The sequence below is a fragment of the Liolophura sinensis genome, chromosome 8 (genome assembly GCF_032854445.1).
Source record: "Liolophura sinensis isolate JHLJ2023 chromosome 8, CUHK_Ljap_v2, whole genome shotgun sequence".
Lineage (NCBI taxonomy): Eukaryota > Metazoa > Mollusca > Polyplacophora > Chitonida > Chitonidae > Liolophura > Liolophura sinensis.
In genome coordinates, this window is record NC_088302.1 from 49958453 (window position 1) to 49985791 (window position 27339).

The 27339-nt window shown below is 40.3% G+C and overlaps 1 protein-coding gene across 1 annotated transcript; it reads left to right on the plus strand.

Annotated features, from left to right (window-relative positions):
• The first annotated feature begins 763 nt into the window (after positions 1–763).
• LOC135473638 (inverted formin-2-like) lies at positions 764–26466 on the plus strand. The gene is given in 17 exon segments (XM_064753500.1): positions 764–1111; positions 1775–2517; positions 16730–16845; positions 17134–17293; positions 17927–18105; positions 18905–18984; positions 19551–19861; positions 19896–20008; positions 20010–20214; positions 20527–20681; positions 20997–21161; positions 21837–22094; positions 22492–22673; positions 23259–23379; positions 24330–24494; positions 24740–24824; positions 25793–26466. Coding segments are annotated over 16 exon segments (2922 nt in total). The 5' UTR covers positions 764–1111; positions 1775–2033; the 3' UTR covers positions 25936–26466.
• Positions 26467–27339: the final 873 nt, after the last annotated feature.

Consider the following 27339-nt stretch of genomic DNA (forward strand, 5'->3'; position numbering starts at 1 on the left):
CTTCACCTCATGTAAAATATCTTCCAATACACTACCCAATAAGTAATGCTCGTAACTAAGTAATGTCAGGCGGTACATGGTTATGACATAAAGGTTATAAACTTCAACTCGTGCAATAGATCTACTGCTCAGGGAGTAACCCTATAAGGCAGGACACAGTTATTACCTCCTGATCATTGAGCTTTGTTTCATGTAATAGATCCTCCAGTCAACATGCTCCTCAGACAGTAAAAACATAAGACGGAACACAGTACGTTATGACATCAAGGTTATAAACTTCAGTTCGTGTAATAGATCACACAGATAGAATACTACACTCAGGGAGTCAAGATTAGACTTGTATTACGTATTATAACCACAGTTACTAAAGGTAATAAGTCATGCTTTGTAAATTATAACTGCGCTAATAATTCACGCTAGAAAGTCATATAGCCTGGAGTAAGATTTTGGTGTTTAAACATACAGATATTTCATCTGTAATGTACGATCACAATTAATGATGACGCCTTGCACACAATACAACTTATCACCCGGACGAGGCATGTATAATGTGTTCTACGTGAAACTGTGATATTTACACGCGTAACGTTAAGGCCATGAGTGTGGCGAATGTATATGTAGGTGCTATGTCAGACACACAATATACCAATGTGTATACATCACGTTCGTATTAACAGCTCTATAACTAACGTCACAAATAACTCTCCCTTAAAATACATTTGTTAAATTCAAAACTGATATTATTGTAGCTACCGGCTGTATTAACCCTATGGTATTCTGTATCAACGTGACTCATCCCGTTCATTCTATACCTCACACAGCATACGCGTATGACCCCTGAGTCTATAGGAAGGCAGTTCCCGTAGTCTCCAAGCAAACGTGGAGGTAAAGGTACCGAATACTGAATGGCAAGCCACACAACGGGGCTGAGGCTAACGCTTAGATGACTGCATAGGTACACACATAGTGGCAGTTGAATAACGCGGGACTTACACAGACTGGCAAAAGAGGATACATAAACTACTGCGGGTAGAGAGTACCACTCAACCACGTTATTCAGAGGATTAGGCTTAACTAGGTCTGCTACATCCGGTATCACCTGACTTACCAGGTAAGTCTCAAATTTATCTGTCCCACGGGGATACATTTCATCCATGTCATACGGTCCACATCCTTAGATTAGCTTTGGTGACTATACAGTGTAACTTGTACATCGCCATCGCCTACGTATCCACACTCATATACAGTTGCTGACTATCTTAAGTCAGCCCTGTCTCTTAATCAAGCCAACGCTGAAATTTAACGGGTATAAGAAGACACAGAAAAGCTAAAAGCTGTACATGAACGCTATAAACAAATTCAAGGCTGAAGTCTTCAAACGTTTCCAGGTTGTGTCCAGTATTTTGGTGCTTTTGTGGGGCTTCGCGAGATAAGGTTCTGAGATCACACCGGCGCGGTTCTTGTACACGAACAGCTAGAGGCACTCTAGAGATACCCTTACAGTAGCGATGAAGAAAGGCTGACGCATCCCCTCCCACCGGCAGCGAGCACGTGACCGAGGGGTATCTGTACAATTCTCAGATTTCACTGTTCTTATTTTAGGGCCTGTCTACAGAGACACACTGTCTATATTCATCACTGAGAGTGGGGCTCTGTTTACATCAGGTTTCTTGCATGACGCAGTAGCCGTGTTACACCTAGTGTTATTCAGGGCAGTACAAATAATATATGCGGAGATCTTTCGCTCAAAGAACCGATGTATTCCTCTTTTCAGGACTTGGGATAGAGTTCTTTACCTGTAGTTGCACAGTTAGCACAGAGTTCGAGGCGGCAGTCAACTATTTGTCGACTTTCAAAGGTGGGATAGTTCGAGCTTCCGGGTTTAGACCTTCAAGTGGCTGAGAAAGTGGATTAAGTGAGTCTACAAACAAGGCGATTCCCTAGTGACAAGGGCTAAAGGGTCATCTTTGGAGAAGGATTTTCAGCAGAGACAAACACGGAATAGATCACTCAGTAATTACGACCGTTGTCGTATGAATATGGCAGCGAAACCATCTGGTAACGCCGACAAAGACAGCAAATCAAGTCGTTTCGCCAAACGCAAGAAACACCGCGCTAAACGTGCCCGGTCCGACGGGTTTGTGGTCGGTTTGGATCTCACCCACGGGTCAGAGGACGAAGAAGATGAAGGGCATCATAAACACAACCTGAGCGAGGCGGCGTCCTTCCTGGCATGGATTCGAAACCCGACTGTCCAGAACCTGGCCAAACTGAGGCGTGCCATCAAGGCTGATGACAAGGACTGGATGGAAGAATTCTTGGAATACGACGGACTGGGATTACTGTTTCAATGCCTCAAGGACCTGAGCATGTGTAAGGGACATCACCTGTCAGACATGGTTCTTAGGATGGAGTGTATTATGTGTGTACGAGAAGTGATCAATTCACAGGTGGGCATGGAGTCCTTACTCAAGCTCAGAGGCAAGACCAATATCTTTGGCAACCGTTTCGCATCAGGTGAGTCTTCATTATATTCGCGTCCTTAAGAAAGTTAGAGATAAAAATGAACTGAATTGTGCTAAAAAATGGAACAATTACCGGTAGAAAAGAAGACAAATTATGCTGCCAGAGGTTCAGTAAATTTGGGTGTTGCCAGTATATGAGGCAAATTTTAACAAACCCGTGTAACCTTTGTATTAAAAGCGCTCTTTATGAGAAGACAAGATACCGATATGCTCTAGCTATCTGCCATCGTCCCAATTGTCTAACAAGGTTAGGCTGTGGTTGTCGTATCATTGACAATAACCCAGGTAACGTGATAGTACAGTATATACCTGTCCCAAAACTATCGGTGTTTTCACCAATTGTATATACAGGCCTGTATATTATCTGACATGGTAATTGTGAGATCTGTTCCTGTTTGGCTGTATACTGTTACTGTAACGTCTAGATTTACACCTATAACTGAAGGCTTCACGCCTTAGAGCATGGCGACCCACAAACCCGCGTCTTGGAAAGTTCGTCTTCATACGCAGTACAAGCCCACACAAGCCTACAGCCTACATAATTTGAACACGCTCGCCTATATATGCATGTTGTCGGCGAGGAATTGGCTGTGTTCATTAACAGAGGCTCTCTATAAAATACTTCGTGTGTACACATGTATAAACTGCACGGTTAGAACATTCCAATAGATCCAGTTTCTAAAGGGCAATTAAACTTAGTTGTCACCCTTGGCACTAAACACTTACGCTGAGAACATGCGCGAAACTACAAATTCTGAAAGAGCTTTCTTATTAAAGTTAATTCACAGTCTGACGCGTGTGGAAATAAACCAGACGTTTAAATACAGAGCAGTAAATTAGAAGTTAGCATATTGGTACGTTTTGAGACGTTTCTTCCAAGGCTGGTATTCATTAATTAGTAGTCAGGTAGAACGTCTTTAGCTGCAGACAGTAATTCAGCTGGATCAAATACCAGAACACAGTTATTCGGAAATTCAGAATGAATCTTAAAATGCATACATGGCCGGTACATTGACATTGTAGATGGACCTATTTATTAAAAGTGTATCAAGCAGGTCGTTTTCGTGTTTCATTTTACAATCTATAGCCGACCTATTTGTGCATCCATTGTTACCTCCAAATGCCCACAAGTACTATGGTTTATTCGGCCTAATTATTTACAGACATGAATTGCTTGTCAAGCGGAAAAGCGGTCGCGCTGAAAGGTTTCATTTGTATACGTGTACACAGTGAGCTAACCTCTGACAAATGCCTGTCCCTTTGTGACCAAGTCAAATATGGTACTTGAATTATGATAAAAGCTCGCCGGATTTTCCCCGAAACTAGAGGGTAGACCTTATATATCCCTAGGAACGCTGTTCGAGATTAAGATGAGGTGAAAGTATTGCGGCTTAGTTTATATAAGTCATAAATTGTTTTGATCATATCGCAAAAATTACTACCGTTTACTTAAAATGCCGCTTATTCCAATGTCTTTGCTTACTGCTGCACCCAACTAAAATCCTTTTCTTGGCCGCAATCCCTGTGTTTGTGTACCAAAGTTTATTATATATAGAATGGATGCTTGTTAGTTATAGAATGGGCCGTCAGGCTGGTAGAAAACTGTTTAAATATACGTCTGTATATATGGCTGTACCCCTGTATATAGCTCCCTGTTGGCTGATATATATGAAGTATATCTTAACTCGCAGCGACTGACACCAGCTGTGGATGATGTACTAGCCTGATACAAGAACATAAATGTAGTAACGGTTCTAAGATAAAGGCTACATGCACAGCGAGGGTTAGCATCATCGGCGCATCAGTTAACAGCTGCATGGTAAACATTGAAAGGTCAAAGGTACGCACGGCTAATCGTACATACGGGGGTCAGTGCATCGCCATAAACCTTTCATCAGCTTAGCCCAAAGTTTGGGCTATCATCTGTTGTACATTGTTGCATTTACTATGTCTGTTTTGGTGAATTGAGCATATAACATATGTACGCTATAATCTGCTCCAATGCATGCAGGTGTAGCTATATACATTTGTGTATATCTGCGTAACTACATGTATATAACCCATGCAGCAGCATTGATTAGAGCGCATGCGCAAAGAATTTGCCATTAGTGGAATGTCATAGCGTCGCATTATCCTTAATTATTAAGACAGTAACTCGAGTGCACAGTATGGCTGTGTTTAGATATGCTCTTTGCTGACTGGACAAACGCTGGACCTAGACCAATGAGGTACCCAGCTTGTTGTTGGTTTCGCTGCCACAGTACAAGTTAGGAAGCTTTCGGATACCTGTACAGGCGTACTGTTGTTTCAGGCGACCTCTGTTTGGTTTCCAATAAGCCTGAACTCTGCAATATAGAAGTGAACCGAATTGGCGCTACAATACAGCATACAACATCAAGCAAATAAAAATTTTATAGTTAAGGTTTTTATCTTTGAAGTCCTCCATTTCCTGAACATGAATCATCCGGATGCTATTTAGGCTACTCGCGTTGTATCACCATGGTAACCATGAAAAGACATGCGATATAACCTACATTGCATATTTGATTCCACTGAAAGTGGAATGGACAAAATAAGCCAGTATCACTAAGCAGGTACTGATAGCCCATTTACATTATTTAGCCATTCGTTGTTCAGTTCATATAAGTATTGCTTTATATCCGACAGATACTCACTTTAGCTAAATAGAAAAGTGTTTCTATTAGTTTTGGGGTCAATCAACATGATAAGCTACAGCTATTATACCCCATGCCATTTCCGCTAGTATATGCTAAATGCACGTCAACCACATGTGCTAAATTAGGGCAGGAAATGGTTGAGTGGGTGGGTGGGAAGGCACGTGTGTGGCAACCAGGCTATCACTTGCTATCACTTACATGGGGCTATAATCCAAAGCACGAGCAGAACGCACGGAACACTAAAATCCGAGTACAATGACTGTTGGTTGAGGACTATTTGGGTACGCCATATTCATGGCGACTCACGGCAGCCATGGGTATGGCGTATCCAAATATTCCTCGACCACCAATCAGCGTACTGGGACGAAAACACAACAGAACATTCTTTACAGAGTATACAATGTGTTTCTTGAATAGGTTATCGTGAAACGTGAAAGACAGACGTTATGGTATTGTTATGGTATAGTGTGAATTGCCCTGATGGTCTATATACATAAATACATAGGACATTTGTTAGGCATCTGGAAAACTTCGTGCAAAGCAGATATTGTAAATGTATAGCATATAGTCCTGCTGTTACTGTAACAGGAAAAAGAAAATTGGTCGATAAAAAGAGTCCTGTTGGAGATGTCGATTACGTCAAAGTGAAAATGTTGTGCTGTTTCATATATAGCACTGTTAACATCGCTGTTTATATAACTAGTTTACATTTCCTGTAATAAATAAATAAATAAATAAGAAGGTCTATGACCTATCAGTTAAAAGTGTGGTACATCTGAGATTTTGCCCTACTGATTCTATATACATAATGAGATTCAAGCATTCCACATGTACAGGTCTATAGGACTTTTTTGTTTTGTACAACTATATTAAAACACACATGTATTGACGTACAGCATGTTACAACAATAACGCGATAGCGCGACGCATATATATTCCCAGCGAATATGAACAAACGCAGCGAAAGTTTTTCAGTGATTCATTTCCATTCGCCAAGTCAGGTAAAAACAGCTGTGACAATACCAGATACCCTTATAGGCTATACCGAAATGTACAAAATGTGCATGTGACATATTGGGTTCTGTTAACAATTATGTATATCGACAGAAATATAAATACAGACATGTTTACAAACAATGAAGGTTGTGAAACCATAACAAGACAGTGGAAATCAGGATGGCGGACTTGTGAATGTGTTATCAGAACGCCATAGAAATTAACATTCGTGTAGTCACGGCGAGCCCGTCAAATACACAACAATAGAGCAGCTTGTTTTCCTTCATATGTATATGTCATTTGGATGAATGGACAGCATGGTTGGTTGTAAAGGTTTAGTCATTTGGTCAGGGATAGCAGTACTGAAGCATTTTTGACTTGTACAATATGTCTGTCAGTATATGAGTCGAGGAGTAACGCATGTAAGCGTGCTGAATAATAAATGCACTACTTCATGTCTACTTCATAATACCGCAATTCAAATCCATTCAGGTTTTAAGTCTTAGAATTTATGGATTTCTGTGGTGACTAATGTATGCATATACGTCACAACTGTCCTAAAAAGCAGGAAGAGGCTGTTAAAAAGCCTCGGAAAAGTTATCATAACTAGAATCTCATTTTTAAGTTTACGTCACTAGAATCTCGTTCTTGCGAATAAAATAGAAAAAAGTCATCCGAGATCTGGTATCCATAAATACCTTACTGATATACTTGAGTGAGAATAAAGTCCTGGAGTTTTAGAGAATAGTAGAATCTACAAATTGCCGTGAATATGTTCACGCTTTGTTACAAATGTATAGCTATAACACGTCATCACATAATCCGGGCGTAGCCATTTTAGTGTTACAGTTTCATGGTAATATTTATGAATAAAAATTCCGGTCATATTACACGAAGATACATTATATTATATAAAAACAAAACATCTACACCTGTCAACGTAAGTTATATCTCATTAACTATGTCTGTCAAAGAATGTGTTTGTGCACACACGCACACAAGCGCACACACACACACACGCACACACATATATATATGTATGGTTACATCGTCAGTGCACCACAACCTGTAATGTTTTACCTTTAAAGAATATATTTGCCTAATTATTCATGTGATCAGGTGACAGATATAGGTGTATACTCTAACTCTTATGCCCTTACGCCATACACCTGTTATCTCACAGAAACAATCAGCTCTTTATACGCTGACAAAGTATATTAATTAGCGCGCGACGGTGTTGCGTCATCATCAACATAGCCTGTTAAAAAGAATTGTATTAGTCATTTTGCTAGTTTGTCTACAGCGTGACACCTGTGCTGTTGGAAGAACTTTGGCCTTTTTTCTCGATCGGAATCTCACTGAAACTGATCGATTCACACTTCAGTGTAATGACAAACATTGTATTTTTACAGTAAAACTTGTTGCTTTCAGTTTATGTTACATAGCATTCTGATTCTGTAATTTTACAGCTGTTTGCCTACTTAGGCTTGTACATATAAGCAAGATGCTCTAAAGGTGCAACATTGTGCAATGTTTCTCGGGGCCAAAATGCCATAAAGACACCGATGGATATTCAGTACTGTTAACCTACTGCATAACCTAATTGCACAGTAATTTTGTCGATTTACTCCTGTTGTCTTTATTAGTTAGGCATTTAAATTGCTTTTCTCTGTCCGAAAATACAGCAAATTATTGAACACCTTGCCCTAATTCTTTTTGGGACATAAGGCCTGCTCTTTTCAGTGAGTAACAGGTAACTGTAACATGAATACACAATTTCTCTTTTCTCACATTGTTAGTCCGTCTAATGAACAACATATCCATGTATTTACCTCTCCCCCCCCCCCCCCCACCCCCACGAAAAAAGAAAAAATTGGAGAAAAATGTTCGTGATATATTTGTGTTGCTTATTTGTTTGTTTGATTTATGTTTTACTCTGTTCTTTAAAATTTTCACTTATACGACGAGGGTGAACATTATCGTCGAAGGAAACCGAATTGTGCTTAGAGGAAACCCACGACCATCTAGAGGTTGCTGAAAGATCTTCCCACGTGCCATCTGTCCTAAAAATAAGAAGAATCACAGTTCTCTCGTGACTTACGTCACTGCACGTGACTTATTGACGTATGCTTCTATAAGCTGTTATACGGCTGGGTTCAGGGACCGAGCTATATGTTTGATGGTGTAAGAAAACATATGGCCTGGAATGAGGTAGATGTTATTTATTAATAAAAATTAAATAAAAAGATTTATTAATAAAAACAGAAGTAATCCTGATAGTAGCCAGAATGAGGAATTGTAGTATAGCCCTTATTTTTGAGGGGCCTCCATGGCTCAGTTGGTTAGCGCGCTAGCGCAGCGTAATGACCCAGGAGTCTCTCACCAATGCTGTCGCTGTGAGTTCAAGTCCAGCTCGTGCTGGCTTCCTCTCCGGCCGTATGTGGGAAGGTCTGCCAGCAACCCGCGGATGGTCGTGGGTTTCCCCGGGCTGTTCCCGGTTTCCACCCACCATAATGCTGGCCGCCGTCGTATAAGTGAAATATTCTTGAGCACGGCGTAAAACACCAATCAAATAAATAAATAAATAAACCTTATTTTTGAACCTTGAAGATTTGCAGTCATTTTTGACATATATCAGATAATATTTGAACCATCAAGGGTGGGGATTCAAAGAAAAGGGATAAGTGCCTTCAATAAAAAGAAAATCCGGAGAAACTGAGATGGGATTTGGAAAATTAGTAATGACCGAAATGTGACAGAAAAATGAAATGCCAAAGTAGTTTGTGTCAGAGAATAGCAGGTTACCTATTGATGCGCATGATGCAACCATGGACCAAGTTGCCAGGCCTCTGAGTTCTTGACTAAGGGCAAGCACTTGATCAAAGTTTTATCCGCTATATCCAAATGGGCTAGAAGCGTTCTCTGCGTGGCGCCTTAAACAGATGGGATCTGATTATAATTAGATTAGTACATGATATATGCCAGGCTGATCAGTTACAACCATCTACAGTATCACAGCGACTTTAGCTCTGTAATACTCACACGTCAAATGGTTTGATTCTACATGATCATACCTTAGCTGTAAGATATAACCTTATATTTTCAGACATACACCTTCAAATTGTGTACATCTCAATTCTAGTGACCTTGAATTTTGGTGCCTATTTAGCTATAGTCTTTCAGACTTGAACAGCTGTTCACAGTGGTGAAAAAAAGTCATTTTTTATGACGAAGAGTTTTTGTTACAAAGTTGTTTTCATTACAAAGCGTTTTTATACCAAAGCTTAAAGGCTCTAATAACTGAATTAATTAGTCCAATCAGCTAGAACTATTCACAAAGAAACCATGTTTTGATGATATGTCAAAAATATGCATATATTCATTAATAAAACCGAGACGATCCAAAAGGATAGGAATTTTGTCGGTAAAATGTTATATGTGGTTACTAAAATATATACACATGAGCTCAATTTGTCAAAGGCACCCTTTGTGCAGGAATGACGTGTGTGTTTGTACAAGTATTTATATATATATATATATATATATATATATATATATATATATATATATATATATATATATATATATATATATCCTAACCCGTGATGACAAGTTATTAAGCTCCTATCATGTTAGTTGGTGCAGTCTATTTATGTTCACGTCATTTGCATACCGTCTCGCATATAGATATCCACGTAAGTAAATCATGGTTATTAAGAAGGAAACGCTGGGGTCTACAACAACCAAGGTACAAGACGCCGATGACTGATATATGCATGAAGGGCCAATGAGTAACGACGTCTGTCAGCTATATATAGCAGTGGTGACAACGTGTAACTGAGGATATTGACGAATCTCTATACCCTTCCTCATGGAGCGAACATCCTTAAGATAGATTTGGGAACGCCGAACCAATCGTATTTGGAAAACTGCCGGAACTGCGCGTTTGAACGAGGGATTTATTCTGAGACCAACCAAAGGAAAAAAACTGTCATAAAATACAAGAATGTGGTCAAAGCGCTATCCGTGGAGGGGAATGACCAAGTACAAAAGCAAACAGAAAGCCAAGCCCAAGGGTGGTGAAAGGGGAGAGACAAACGCGGGGTGTGGATCCCGACGAAGTCTTCTCCATGGAGTGCGATGGGGAAAATACTCTCTGAACAACGAGGACTGTGGATCGTACAGTGATGTCAGTCAGACAAAGATGGTGGACAGGAACCAGAATGATGCAAATGTAGACACCGAAGATAAGCTTCAGCAAAATGTAGACACCGAAGATAAGTGTCACCAAAATGTAGACACCGAAGATAAGTGTCAGCAAAATGTAGACACCCAAGATAAGCCTCAGCAAAATGTTGAGAAAAGTGACGCTCTTGAACCGAATAAAGAAAGAGCATTGGTAGTGTATACAGGTGCTACAGTTAAGCCGAATATATCGCTGGAGATTATGTTTGACAACGGTACAAGTGTTAATATTGGCGCCGCCTTGGCGAGAGGAGCGCTGAAAAAGACACCCTTGGTGCTACAGAAAACAGTGATACCTGAGAACGTGCTGCTTAGCACCCCGACAGATAGCGGCGCGGTTGTGACAACATCGACAGGTAAGACTTCCGGTACAATAAAGCCGAAGGTCCTATATTTTATAAATCCATACTTGTTCAGGCAAACAACGTCTTTTGTAATATCAGGATATGATATTATGTCATTGAATGATTAAGTGTAGAATACCTCGTCTGATGTGGAGGAGGATATTACACTTATATTTGATAGTCGTGGATTGTATTATATACTTATAAGCAAACTCTATCAAGAGTCGCATAATGGTTGTATAGATTTAGTTGCTATAGTGTATTGTAGCCTATTGACATTTAACTGTATGTGTTCTGTGTTCGTTGTGGCATAATTTGAGAAATTTTCTTTTTAACGTCATTATTAGGTTTATAGTATAGGCTTTTGAGATTTCTTTACAAGCATGCCATCGTGTTGTTACTTCATCGTGTTGTTACATTTTTTGTAAACGTATTTTGAATATATTTTCCATCCTTTAGAAACATCAATTCTATTATAGATGTCGTTATTTTTAATATATGTTTTCCTCGTGGCTGGGATGCTGTTTGCCATTTTGGCGGTATGTCATTGTCCACATCTCTATAACTGTCTTGTGACGTTTACAGTTGGGTCACCATGGATGTGAGGGTTCAGATGTTCAAATGTACTTTATACTGGGGTTTTGTAATGTTTATTACAGTTTATCAGTTTATAACTTTATACGAAACCAGTCAGTCTTTGCGTTCAAAATTGAATTCTGGGCTTACAATTTGATCTAACACGTTTTTAAATCTTACAGCAGCTTTGGGCAAATAGCCCTTGGTGCTAGAGACTTCGAAATTTCAGTGTTTAGACTATGAAATATTTACGTCTAGAATTGCATCTTGATAATCCCAATTTTTAAATTGTCAGATAACTGTGTTCAGACAATGAACTGTAAAATATCGATTATCACACTGTTAAATCGGGGTTCTGAGTTGCATCTCACATTGTGCGTTCTCCTTGGTTTGACTGTGTGGCCATGATGGTTAGAATGTCAACTATCTCTGAGATCTCCATATTCACACTGTGGAATATCTATGTACAAATTGTGGATTCTCTGTGTTCAGGCTGTTAAGTTTCGATATTTAGACCGTGGAAACCCGACGTTCATGCTGGTAACTCAAGATATTCAGACTGTTAAGTCTTCAATCTGTTAAATGTACATGTTTAGACTGTTAAATCTCTATGTTCAGGCTGTTAAATCTCTATGTTCAAGCTGTTAAATGTACATGTTTAGACAGTGGAATTTTGATATTCAGGCTGTTAAATCTCTATGTTCAGGCTGTTAAATCTTCAGGCTGTTAAATGTACATGCTTAGACAGTGGAATCTTGATATTCAGGCTTTTAAATCTCTATGTTCAGGCTGTTAAATCTTCAGGCTGTTAAATGTACATGTTTAGGCTGTGGAATCTCGATGATCAGACTGTTGAATCTCAATGTTCAGGCTGTTAAATCTTTATGTTCAGGCTGTTAAATCTTTAGGCTGTTAAATGTACATGTTTAGGCTGTGGAATCTCGATGATCAGACTGTTGAATCTCAATGTTCAGGCTGTTAAATCTCTATGTTCAGGCTGTTAAATCTTCAGGCTGTTAAATGTACATGTTTAGGCTGTGGAATCTCGATGATCAGACTGTTAAATCTCAATGTTCAGGCTGTTAAATCTCTATGTTCAGGCTGTTAAATCTTTAGGCTGTTAAATGTACATGTTTAGACAGTGGAATCTTGATATTCAGGCTGTTAAATCTCTATCTTCAGGCTGTTAAATCTTCAGGCTGTTAAATGTACATGTTTAGACAGTGGAATCTTGATATTCAGGCTTTTATATCTCTATGTTCAGGCTTTTAAATCTTCAGGCTGTTAAATGTACATGTTTAGGCTGTGGAATCTCGATGATCAGACTGTTGAATCTCAATGTTCAGGCTGTTAAATCTCTATGTTCAGGCTGTTAAATCTTCAGGCTGTTAAATGTACATGTTTAGGCTGTGGAATCTCGATGATCAGACTGTTAAATCTCAATGTTCAGGCTGTTAAATCTCTATGTTCAGGCTGTTAAATCTTTAGGCTGTTAAATGTACATGTTTAGGCTGTGGAATCTCGAAGATCAGACTGTTAAATCTCTATGTGCAGACTGTTAAATCTCTGTGTTCAGGCTGTTAAATCTCTATGTTCAGGCTGTTAAATCTCTATGTTCAGGCTGTTAAATGTAGACATATCGATATTCAGGCTATTAGCTCTTGATTTTCAGGCTAAGTCTCAGTGGCTTGGTATATCGTGGCTTACGGAACAGATGACCTGGTGTTCAATTAGCGAGTAATTCAGTTATTTAGAGACGTCGTTAAGTCTATGTGATCGACCCCAGATAGCCAAAATATCTCCGACAAATAGGTCAGCTTTTTATATCCGTCCATTCAGACAAAGGCGTTAACAGTCCGGGGAGGGACACAGCCTGTTAATGTCCAGCTGTTTATGCTGCGACAAAAACAATGTAATTAACCTCAAAAAGATTATCCTGTAGGTGCAGAATGAATGGCCCTGCTTTATCATCTGTAAACATCCGCCTATATTCAATTCCCAATTTAATTAGACAAGCTTAGGACATTCTAATTGGCGAGGGGGAGGGGGGGAGTTGTCACGCGAACTGTAATCCCTCGTCGGGTCCGTCGTAGATTTACGCCCAACGCTACTAATTACTTTGATCTTGAACGCTATGGGCATAGTATGCATTTTTCTTTATTACATCAGACGTTTTATATACACGGCTTCATACATTATGTGTTCAGACTTAAGGCATACTTCATGGGTAAAATCATGATAGGGGAGTCTGTTGAGAAGAATGCACGAAGCCGTTCTGTCAACCTCTTATATATTCATCCACGTGCATGTAATACAGACACGCAGGTGGGTATGATAGCAATAATGAAATCACATGTTATATGTATATTTAATTAGCAATAATGACATCGTCAGACTTGCGTGTGTGTTCAGATGCATTTAGTGTGTTATATATAGGTCTGTGTCGGTAATAGCACAAGGAATTGTTCCATTCATTAAACTTTAATTTGTTGATTTGGTTGGTGACTTACTATACATATTAAAAGACTGTTCGACGTACATGGTCGGTTATATGTAAACTTTGTGAGTGAAAGAAATAATTAAAACTGGAGGCTGGGAAGAACCTACGCATCTCACCAAATACCTATAGGCTTATATGTGACCATCGAAATGGGTTTCAACTCACCACCTCGACGTTTCTGACTTTGGCGTCGACTGTAGGAAGTGATTTCGTTCATATATAACTGATCACATAATATTTCTGTCATCATCGCAAGGTGCGCAGGTGGTAAATATACGTGGGATAAGAAAACAATATTTTACTCCCACGATAACACTGAGTTTGTAAATAAGCAATCGTGAGACAGCCGAGGGAAATGTCTTGTCAAGCGATGTCAACCCTGGTCATTCATAAAAGCCGTGCAAAAACACCTACATATAGCTTCAAGTTTTTGTTGTATGGACTGATATGAATATTCGATTGTACTAAGAAAGGGTTAAACTCTGCCTGTAGACGTGCGAGCTGGATTTGCCTCTCTCGTGACGCATTTTTATTGCGTATTTATTAATATCCCCATTCTCTTCCATCATCTAAACCGCCCTCGCTGTATCCGTTTTTTTTTTACCTCTAATACAGGCTGAACGCGCTTATCTGTTAATATATGGCTCTGTTTATATCCGATGATCAAATGTCCAGGTCCCCTGCTATTGACCACGCTTGTTTTTCTTCCGGTATTTTTTATAGCCACTATTCATTATTAAACAAACTAGTGGCATCACTGGCCATCAATATTAAACGGCGTATAAACAGCACGTATTTTCCGGTCTAAGTACCCTAAGTGGAAGTATTAATAATTTACAGCCCACTAGCGTCTAAGCCACTCTGTTAATTGATATCAGTATTTAGAATATAGGCTTAATTGTAGATTGTCATACAAAATATATGAAGCTGCTTTTAGCTAAAGTAATGGAACGGTCGAATATCCGATTATGACATAAGATGGTAAAGGTCGTAACCTACATAATGTAGTAATGGCAATCCAGCTAGTATTTGTGATTATAACGAAGTAAAAGAATAGGTCAACACCCTTCTCTGAAAATAAAACTGTACATCCAAAAATTATATACATAATCTGCATAGATAAAAAGATAATAATAATAATTTTTATATATTATTTTTATATATTATTTCTTACAAAATAGGCCTAAATTAGGAACTGATCAAGGTGAGTCTTCCAGACAATACAGGCAGGTGTGCAATAATAATTAGTCCATATATACGTTATTACGAGTACTAATCAGACTGAGCGCAGAAATATGAATAATTATTATAATGTCCACGTTACTATTCGCATGGAAAGGAATTGGTGTCGCTTATTTCACAGTGATAGCATGCAGGAATGCAGTATTATTATTACGTGTAGCTGAACTTTAATTTTATAATTACGGATTTAACTGATTCGGGTTTAACACCGTTTTCATTATTATATGCTGGGGCCGCTTACTTGCCTTCGCTAAATGGTTTCAGTGATGCAGCACTAGATGAAATAGCGGTGGAAATCCGTCCTGCAACAAGGGGATACATTACACGTACAAGTACTCTAAGGATTCCTTCGTAGGCATATGACTGAACAATTGCTCAGTACGACATTAAACCCCAAGCACTCACTGACTCACCTAAGGAAGCCGGTGACGAAAAAAGGAAAAGAAGCAGAACATAAAAACACAGCCACACAATAGGCGGAAGATTCGAACACACAACCTCATAAGCCAAGGTTGGGCACTTTACTCGGTTCGGTTAGCAAGAGCTTAAAGTTTATTTTTTATTTATAAAGGAACTTAATACTACATGTGCCCCCAAACATTTAAAATTATTCCAAGATTATGATCAGTGTTATTTTTGTACAGGTTAAATACGTAAACAAATGTTTGCACCATGGCCTTCTCATGCACTCTCTGTGTTTGCTGTATCTGATAAAATTCCCATAAACGTATGATACTTGTCAATGTTGCCGCCTCGGTTTTGCTCTGATACATTTACAACGGTGTAAATGGGGCCGTAGCCCAAAACACCTAACGTATTATATACATTGCTTGTGTGCTTTCCCTAGGTAGACCAACACACAATCAGATAACCCTGTTAACCTCAATAATTCATTGCCTTATCCAACAAAGAACTAACTTTTTGTTGGCCTTTTTCGCGTTCCTGCAGCGATCCACTGTATCCTCACATTTGAATGGCTCTAGTCCGCTAACTTGGCCTCTGTGCTCTGTTAAAGACGATGATAGTCATTTGTTCGTAACAAAATTTATATTTCGATTCCACAGTTCTGTCTTTACCCACCCATGCAAAGCCAACTTTTCAGTGCAAGGTATCTCTTTCGTCGAGTGGTACAAATGCTGTTATGTAGATTGTACCGCTGCTCTCTCACTAATCGGGTACCATTTCCAGCGTGGTGGAGACTCGGATTCAAGCCGGACTGAGTAGTGTTCTCTTGAAATATATGAGTAATACGTCACCTGTTCGTTCATAAATCATCATCGGTATGGTAACAATGAGCAGTTAATTTCGTTGGTTTGGTCCAAACTACTGTATCCAAGAAGGTTCAAGGTCCATGAAAATAGAGCTGCTTGTGACTCGAAACGACTCTGTTTTTGTTTTGTTTGGCGTGATGCGGTTGTTTCCAGTGAGGCGTCGAATAATTATAAGTCTTGAAATCACAGGTGAAACACCAAGCAAATAAATAAATTCTGTTTAGGAAACAATAAATGTTATCAAGGTGTCACGTTCAGGTCTTAGTACAACTAATAGTACTGCAAATTCTTTATTTTATCTTGATTTATTTTAATTTGTATTTATTTAGCTTCTTTTTTATGTTTTCCTTAGCTCTGGAGACGAAGAATCTGATGGTGAAGATGCAGATATTTGAGCTGTTGTCCGCCTTGTGCGTTTACTCCCGGGCTGGCTACACTTTGACACTAGACGCTCTGCAGAGGTACAAGGTAAGGAATTCAAGAAAAACTTAAGGAATATTTAATATTAAATATAGAAAATGGCTTTTGGCCGTCGAGTCCAAAGCGGATTTCGAACACAACATGGATGCGTACAATGAGACCACAGCCTCGTTGAATCAACTGACTTAATGTCAAGAGGCTTGTCGGATACCTAGAGGTGGTTGACTCCGGGCCTACCGTAGTATAAGTGGAACATTCTTGAGTATATGGCGTTAAACACCCAGTGAATATAATGCATCCACCTTTATGATCTATTTTCCACCTTTATTTTTATAGGCCTGGCAGAGGTTGCCTTATCGCTTCAGTCTGCTCATCCAGGAGTTGCGCACTTCAGAACTTCCGGCCTATAAATCAGCCGTCATGGCGCTTATCAACTCTGTTATTGTGGCCAATGAGAATATTCGTGACAGGGTCCGTATCAGAAGCGAGTTTGTGTGTAAGTTATCAGCCCAAATTAGGGAAAGGCAATAATGGGAAAGTGCCATAAAGAGCAGAGTGTGATGTACAAGACACATGTTCCTTACAGTTGTCGAATAACGTGGATATGAATCAGGGATAGATGAAAATCAAACATTAGTATATTGAAGTTATATTTCAATGCTTCATACTGGACAACATCCTAAATATTGTAGGCCTACTTGCTATGTACACGTAAATAAAGATATGTAATATACACCAGAAACTGGTTATAGATTGTAACATTGATTGCAAATACAGCTCTAATCCAGAATCTTCTCCATATCAACAATCAGGGTCATGGGCTTTCCCCAGACTCTTCCCTGTTTCCTGTCGTCACATAATGCTGGCCGACGTCGTGTAAGTGAAATATTCTTCAGTGCGGCGTTAAACCCCAAACAAAAAGATAAACAAATTAACCTTTCTCAAGCTAAAATCACACAGACTGAATGGTTTCACTTTGTGTGTAAATAGTGTCCATATTGGATAAATGGTGTCCACTTTACCTGTATCTGCATCTTCATTTCCAATGTCTGAATACCTAACTGCAGCCTTGAACCTTTTCGGAGATCATTCAAACCTAAGTGACTTTTAACATATGAATATTCTGCAGCCCTTAATCTTTTGGAGATCATCCATCAGCTGCGTGCAGAGGACGACGAGTACCTTAACGTTCAGTGTGACGTGTTCGAGGAGGAACTGAACGCTGACAATGAAGCTCTACAGGAGATGAACGACGGCAGTGTGGACATCAGTAACACACAGGAACTCTTCAAGGCCATCCTGCAGAGGGTAGGTTCCAGACCGTGGGGTTAAGGAGCGTATTAATGCCTGAAACCTAAACGTATGGCTGTGAATATAGAAGTAACATGCATAACTTTGAATACCTGCAACATCCTACAAAACTTTAATGTCGTCTCAGGTCACCAGTTAAGTTAAAATTGTCACCGACTAACCGACAAATCAAATAACTGACCAACCGTTTCGGTGGCCTAAAGGTTAGGGAAAGTCGGGAGACCTGCGATCAAACCCGGGTCGGGTCATGCCAAAGACTTGCAATGGCACTGCTTGCTTCTTCGCTTGGCGCTGAGCTCTGAAAGGTTATAACAAGGAAACTGGACAGGTTGGCCCGGTATCAGTATAATGTGACCGCTTGGATGGGGTGTCATGTCTGGTGTCTTTGGTGCAAAACTTCAGTGGCGGCACCATATTGAAGGCATGTCCTCGCCCTGCCACAAGAAAACAGGGTATATGCGCATACACCTACTGACCCGTGGTAATATGACCGAATCATTTGCAAGTATACGTAGAAACCCAAGTATTCATTCACGTAACCAGCTGACAAACAGACAGGGTGGCTCATAGTGCTGCTTCTAGAAACTAAAAGTGGAAGCCCGATTAGAGAAAAATGTGGAGCTGGTATACCTTCAATTATCACTTACTAAATTAAATTAAATAGTCGAAGGCAGTTTATTGTTGCGTCCGTTTGGCAAATCACATCAGTAAACCTCGGATGAATTCATGGTTCTTATTCCGAAACAGACCAATACATAGTATCTTAAAAGCCAGCTGACCATTTTCAATACTGTAGGTCAAGGACACACCAATTGAAGGACCATTCCTGGGCATTCTTCAAAACCTCTTCCAGCTGGAGACGAATTCCCTTAACAGGTGGGTTACTGGTGTTGAGAAGGCAGACGAAGTCTTTAGAGTACAATTGCGTTTGTTGTCATTTGTAATCTCGATAGTGTAAAGTTTATATTAACATTTAGCAAATCGAAAATTACCGAAAAGAGAAGCGACGATAATGATGCTGTGCAACACCATTCATACTCAAGTTTGTTCACTCATATAATGAGTTTCACTTTGATGTGTGGAGAAAGAAAGTAAACCGCGCTTGGGCAAGTAAGTGACGAACTTGTGATTAACCATGTGTGATGTATAGATTTGTATCCCATACTGGTGAAAGTCAAGTGGTCCTCCACAAGTGCAAGACTACATAAACGGCTGCATCAAGGCCCTAAGGAAATTGACAGCGAGGGACATCTAGAAATTCCCTGTCCGAATTAAGGGATTGAGCCCGTAATTCGTTTTGCATCTTTCCTCTGAGCCTCGCCTTACCCCCCAAATCTTTACCTTTAACTTGCACAACAGTATCACGAAAAACCATAAAAAGTCAGTGAATAGCACTCTTGTTTAACTTGTGTAACCTCCATGTGAGCTTTGTCTCGTTTCAGTGAGACCCTGTGGGATACGGTGGAGAGGAACACCCAGGAGGTAGTGAGCTCACACGATCACCCCAGCGACGGTTTTCATCACAGGCACAGCATCCCGTCCGGTATGGGAGGCCCTAACTTCAGACCCGTTGTCCCAATGGCGGATAAAGGAGTGCAAACCGATGACCAAATGTCCCGGATGTTACAGAGAAGTTCTGCTCTCCGCGGGCAAGGTCTGCTCGGTGGCAAGAATGGCCCAGGTAGCACTAAGTCCTCCGAGTCCAAGTCCTTGACCGCCCCCCGCTTTAGCCGCTGCGACGATGGAGCACAATAGATTGTCCCAGGCACCCTCAGCCTTACCCACAGCTGGCGTCCCGGCGCCACCGCCATCTCCACCGCCGGCACCTATGCCTCCTTCAGCGGCGCCACCGCCTCCACCAGCACCGCCCCCGCCTGGAGGGGCCCCACCGCCGCCGCCACCCTCCTCCACCACCTGTAGGTGGACCACCGCCGCCACCACCACCTCCCGGGTGCCCTCCTCCGCCTCCTGGACCCCCTCCCCCTCCCGGGGCTCCGGGGATGGCACCGCCACCTCCTGTGGCTATCAAGACGATCAGTACCCCAGCTCCGAACTGTAAAATGAAGACTCTAACGTGGAATAAAGTGCCAACACATGCCTACAACAGTAAGCAGACGAACAATATTCATGTTACATACGTATGTTACTTGCTGTATATTATTTTTTCTCTGTTTTCACCTTTTCTAGTTGGTGTAAATGAATTGTAGGTATACACCAATACTTTCCCTTGGCTGTGCAACAACATCAAGTGCGTGTTATGCTTTTGTCTGTCATTCAGGAAAGTGTAATTACTGTAAGTGCTAGTACATGTATATATCTATTTGCCTAGTCTTCAAACGCCAAAAATGATCTTACGTGCCTGCACTAGCACGTGCGTTAGTTGTAATTACCAAAGACATTCTTGCTTCGTGCTTCCAGAAAACAGTATATGGGAAGACGTGTTGAAAATGGATGACGCTATTGACGTGGAATATGAGAAACTGGAGGAGCTTTTAGCTGTGAGCACTCCCAGTACACCGACAGACACGGAGAAACCCGTTAACAACAAACGGGCCAGCACCCATAGCTTGGAGGTAAGGGGAATTCGGAAACCATATATAATAGTTTGAGAACAACAGAGGTCCCTCGTTTAGATGCTTATATATCAATATATTAAATGATCGTGGTCAGGATTATGGGTGCAGGAAAGCGTAGTGCCTGGAGTAAACCACCGCTCTTTGTTGGGTACCCTACAAATTTCTTCACTTGAAACTGCAGACGAAACAGCGACAGGTGGATTCGAACACGCGACCTCTCTGGTCAAGCGCCTGGGGGTAGCAGCGAGAGGTCGCCCTATCCATCTCAGCCGGCGAAGCCCCTTAAATCATTTTATTCGACTTGGTTTTCAGATTACTCTCATTGACGCCAAGAAAAGCATGAATCTGAACATATTTCTGAAACAGTTTCGGAAATCCAACGAAGAAATCGTTGAGCTTTTGAAGAAAGGCGATCCAAGAGCTATTGGTTCAGAACGATTGAAAGGCCTGTTTAAACTTCTGCCCTCTCTAGAAGAGGTAAGTCTACTGATATACTTTAAGTTTTTAGTTTAACTTCTAAAATTCGACTCTAAACGACATTTTTCTCTTTGTTTATTACGTTTTGTCTAAGGTTATTGCACATATGTAACAACGATAAGGCTTCTACCAGTTACACGTACCTGATGAATCTGCATGCTGCTACATACGCTACCTCATTAGTCCATGTGCACTGGTCATGTAAGATCGTTTAGAGTTACCTCCCCTTATCATAGACTTTCAGAAGATGAATGTTAAAACCACAGCTTTACGTTTTCGGTGTCGACTTGATAAGTTTCATCCCATGTGTTTAATTATCTAAGTATTTAAGGCCCTCGTGAATAGATATTGCTGTCTAAGTTACTGCCTGCTTTTAATGTAGAAATAATCTCTTGTCATTCTTGTTTGGATTGAGACGCGGTGTTATCTGGTGATCCCGATGCTTCGATCACAAATATTGCACAATTAACATTGGTGCATAGGAATATAACACACCTGGAATAGCAATTTGCACAGGTATTATGTACTCGGTATGCTATTGAATGACGAAATCAGCCAATCATTCAATTAAAGCATTCCGTATATCCAACACTCTACACGTTTTACAGTCTTGAGTATTTCGTTGACTACGAACGGCTGTAATCTCTTTCAAGTGACAAGCTTGGTTGTTTCCAGGTAGACCTCTTACAAGCCCATGAGGACGAAATGGAGAAACTGGGTCCTGCTGAGAAGTTTTACCTAATGCTAATAAAGGTGCCTTTCTACAGTCTGAGGCTAGAGGGCATGATCCTGAAGGGTGACTTCAATTCTCAGATGGGGGTGATCCGCCCAAACCTACTGGCACTGTCTTCAGCGTGCAGAAAGCTTATAGATAATAAGTCCGTCAAAAAATTCCTCCGCTATGTCCTTCACGCTGGGAACTTTATCAACAAGGTACCTAACCGCTTAAAGATCAAACTTGTTAAAGCGGCTTAGTCTTCTAGATTTCAGATCCTTTGAAATAGTACACGCAATTGGTTTAAGACCAGACTTGCTAAAGCGTTTTAGTCTTTAGACTTGAAATCCACGGACAAAAGATTGTCAGTACATTTTCTTCCAAACATTTATTATGTGTTGCAACACACTAAACTTCTGATTAACTTGTAATTTCTGTGTATATTGTTAAGATACAGCGAGTGTGACCAGATTGAGTTGTGCATGTTATAGTATATACACAAATCCAAAGAGTTTGCTAATATTAGAATATTACCAGCGGAAAGACAGGTTGTCTCATTTATTATATTAATTCATACCTTTATCCATGCTTAGAATTGAATATGTTCCCCTGCAGGGAAACAATGCCGGCAATGCGATTGGTTTCCGAATTTCGTCCCTGAATAAGCTAGCTGCCACCAAAACAAATCAACCACGGGTAACTTTGCTGCACTACCTAGTGCAGCAAGCTCTTGAGAAAGACAAGGAAGCTTTGAAGTTTGCCGATGATCTCATGGAAATACTACAAAGGGCTGCTCGGTGAGTTACGGTCGTGTATTGGCATATCTTCAAAATATTTTGGTGATGAATACAATTTTAATGAAGGTAGTAGGAGAACTTTAAATGCTCAAACTATGTGCGGGTGCCATTTTCGTTTCTCTCTCGAACTTTTAAATAATATTGAAGTTTGTAAATCCTTAGGGAATGACATGTTAGGGAAAAGATTTCGCTGACATGTTTGTCGATACTGAACGTCGGTCTTCCGTAGTGGTCCACAACGTCAAGTGGCCTTTTCATCCTTGTAGACAAAATTTCTCACTCAGCCCCGACCTCGGAGAGATATGTAAAGTATACAAATAACATATATACTTATGAGATAACTGTTGAATACATGAATATATTTGCTGAGTTCTTTGGAATAAAGAAGTTGTCAATCAAAACACTACCTCAACCAATCAAAATGCACAACGTTCATGGTCCCTCACTCAGTGGTTCAGTTACGTTTCACTCGCGTTAGATGTGAGATGGGCGATTTTATTACTACACCTTGTGATCAGACAAAATTATATTCGCTTGAGAAGAATATTGTCTAAATGTTTTTTGTACTGCATGTGTCTTTTTCAGGACTACTCTCGAAGGGAATGTCGCTGAATTTAACCAAATCAGGAACAATGTGAACAAGCTAAAGAAGGAATTAGAAGGTGCCGACGAAAGCATTCGGGAGCAGTTCAAATCATTCCTTGAAGTAAGACTTCTTGATTTACCAAATTATTACCAAACTTATTTAGAATGACAGTAATTTACATAAGAAACAGTGCACCAGTATAACAGTTGATACACTGTTTCCCTGACGAATTCAACATTGTCGGTAGGTTTCCGTTCGGCGGAACATTTTGTTTCTTCCTTGTGTTTCAGCTCGGTGTTTGGCACACGAACCTCACATTTGACCCTCTATGTCATGGCCGTGTTAGGCCGTAGGTTTGCCAAGTTACGGCTGATTACCGTTATAGCGTCACTGATATATCTGGTGATTTCTATATGGTAGTGATCGGTTTGATGTCTCTTCATTATCCATCTTGTTTCCACTTTCCCGAATCTGGGTCATTAAATGTGTTATTTAATATCCCTTTATTTGACTGATGTGGCACGACGTGATTTGTCTGGCCGCAAAATCCTAATTCAGACTGATAACTTTAAAACAGTGTTCCAAAAGACCTGTTTAGTCATCGAGAGAATTAGCACCATAATCTTTCTCTAATTCTCTTTAATTCGTTCAGGAGTAAGTTATGCCTTCCCGGAAGAAGACGGAGTACAACTTTCAGTGGTGTTGATAGAAGACTGTGGTTAGTTAGTGAGATATGTAAATACTGTAATTGTTCTTATTCCTTGTACATCTGACCGCAGTGTTGTGTCGCTTTGACTCTATACCCAACAGTTGTATCTGGTTATCTTTTACCGCGACCATTTTGTTCCACACCAATGCGGTCGCTGTGATTTCAAGTCCAGCTCGTGCTGGCTTCCTCTCCGGCCGTACGTGGAAAGGTCAGTTAGCAACCTGCGGGTGGTCGTGGGTTACCGCCGGGCTGTGCCCGGTTTCCACCCTCAATAATGCTGGCTGCCGTCGTATAAGTGAAATATTCTTGAGCACGGCGTAAAACACCAATCAAATAAATAAATCAAACCATTTTGTTCCAGGAGGCTGAGATGGACCTGGAGGACGTAGAAGAGTGTATAGAGCGCGTGAGAAAACAATCCAAAAGGCTGGCCGAACATTACTGTGAGAACCCAAACTCCTTCAAAATGGACGAGTTCATGGACTCATTCCGAGAGTTCTGTGAGAAGGTCAAGCTCTGCGAACAGGTGATTTGGCTGGAAACTATAGTTACGCGCATTTTACGGGGTAATGCTCTGTGTGATGTGGGACACTTACGGTTTCAATCAAAAGATGTATATAAGTTCTGCGAACGTCACTAGTACACCTGTGTTTATGTAATCAAAACATGTTTACCAAGGTAAGTTGTGCGTTAAGCATATGGTAGGACCGTAGACGAGGCGTTAACGTTGTGATATCACTGTGAAAATGGATTAATCTTCTTCGTCTTCAGGAAAACGACAACCGGCGGGTCCAGGCGGAAAATGCAGAAAAGAGGCGAAAGGCGCACGAAGGAATGGCCGGCAGACGGAAATATGGTAATATAAATGATTATTACGTGTAACACATAAGTATCCTATTTCTTCTTTCATTGTTTCTTGTGGGATTTTATTTCATTAGAGAAAGATGCCTCGCTCTGATGGTACCTGTGGTGGAGGGAATTAAGCTCTAGTACACTTTCCGGAGACATGGAGAAATTCCTTTTAAAATATCTATGTATCTGAGCTATCTATGTTTTGTGGTTATATCACTTGAGGCCATCATATCACGTTGGTATACATTTTTAAGTGGTTAACAACCTGCGCATGATCGTGGGTTTTCCCAGGACTCTGACCGGTTTCCATCCACGATAATGCTGCATGACCACCGTCCTATAAATGAATTATTCTTGTATGATTTTAGAGCTTTTTGGGTCATATATAGAAATTAAACTGTTAACCAACTCTTAAGATAAATGTGTCAAAATTTCAACTTCCATTACCAAACCACAATTATTTAATTTTAAATTTTGACTCAAGTGAGAAATGTCTTCTTAGAATTGGCCCCATGCACCTTGGTGACATATAAATGCAATGTATCTTATTAAAGAGTACAGAACAGACAGTGATAGTCGGCAAATAGTCTCTTGTAAACGGCCAAATCAAGCCTTTGTCAGTTTATCTCAGGGTTTTTGCTTTTATTCTAATTGATGATCTGAATGCTTGATACGTAGCTTGTATATTTTGTACAAATAGTGTTATGCTCTTCACGGTCACATGGTGTCTGTCTTTGTTCACACTGAAAGTGGACCTAGACCATATGGTTTGTTTATTTATTTTTATTTTTTTTTAGATTGCTGTTTTACGCTGTACTCACGAATATTTCACTTACATGACAGCGGCCAGCATAATGGTGGGTGGAAACCGAGCAGACCATATGTATATTGATCATCTTAAAATTGACATTTTATTGCCCATTTGATAATATGACATATACACATGACCCCCTAAAGTGCCTTCTAATCCAGGTTCATCGAACCCATCTGACGGACAGAAGAAGATTGTGGATGGACTGGTGAATGAGATCAAGAAAGGTGCGGTATTACGTCGGTTATCCCTGCGACGAAAAGCTCAGCTAGCTACCAAGGACATGGGAGAGAGTGAAATATAGCGCACATCTATTCACCGATATGAACAATGCCCACTGTAAAGATGGGGTGATAAGTGTTTGTTGTAGTTCACTTTATCCCGCTGGTATTCCATTGCACTAATAAAGAGAAATATGCCCGTCAGCTTCCCCTACCAGTTGCCAGAAGGTTCGGTTGTGAAGATTAATAAAGTGTGACAACGAGCAGCACAATATAGTGGCTTTTTAGGCTTTACATCACATTACCTAGAAACAACATTTGACCAACGGAATGCGTCTGAAAAACAAGACGTGAAAATACAACCAACTTGCTGAATTGTGGAGGTGGAGCGGCTGAATTGTGGAGATGGAGCTGCTGAATTGAAGATACGGAGTTGCTGAATTAATGAAACGGAGTTGCTGGATTGTGGAAATGGAGGTGCTGAATTGTGAAGATGGAGTTTCTGAATTGTGGAGATGGACTTGCTGAATTGTGAAGGTGCATAGAAACTCGATCCACTCCCAGAGTTGCTGAGAAGAAACTGAAAGTTAAAGCTAGTGCGTTTCTCTTGGAACTCTCAACGAGTGGTCTTCGCCTTGTTGTATATGTGATATGTTTCGCTGTTACAATCAGTGAGCTGGACTCGCTGAAAGAGGATTTTAACCTTCAGAATCTGCTTATTTAGCTTGTCAGAGAAGACCTTTATACCCCCAGATGACTGGATATGGGAGTAAAGACTGTTGACGGTCTATAAAAGGGAATAAATATATTTAGTGCTGCTTTCAATTTTTCATTGTGTTTCTAGGTCCTTTATTATGTCAGAGTGGAGTTTAATTACTTGAACTGTCCGTTAACTACAAAAGCCTATTTATATCAAGATTTTTTAATATTTTGTTTTTTATATATTTGTGTGGGCGTAATCATTGATATGATCACTCTATGTTCCTGATACCAGCAAGCTTCTGTAGTTTGCATGTGTCACGGAGATTGTTTCAGATTTCATGGCTAGTTTTACCGCTTAATGAAAGAATAATGGAATGGGGGGTTGCGAGTATACTTTGGAAGAACTGTACAGCTTGTCTCGACGAGATGCAACTCATGTGTACATGTGGGCAACTGTAATTGTTACTGTTAACATATTCTGTTCAGTGCCTTTTGTGCATTTTGATGTTTCCGGCCGTTTAGGATTATGGGAAATGGTTGGTTTTATGGTGTCATATAATCAAAGCAAAATATTAACAAAATTAAATCCTGCGTGACCGGTCAGTCAACCCGATTTTTTCGCATAATCGTAAATGTCATGCGTCTGTTTTTATTCAAAGAAAGCTGGGAGGGGCTCGGTGGTAAAGGAATTTCCAAATTCCCCATTTCCCATTGTCCGTGGGGCCAATCGGCGCTCTTGGGGCCATTAGTGATGTCTTACACGTTCGTTAAAGACCGCTTGTCTT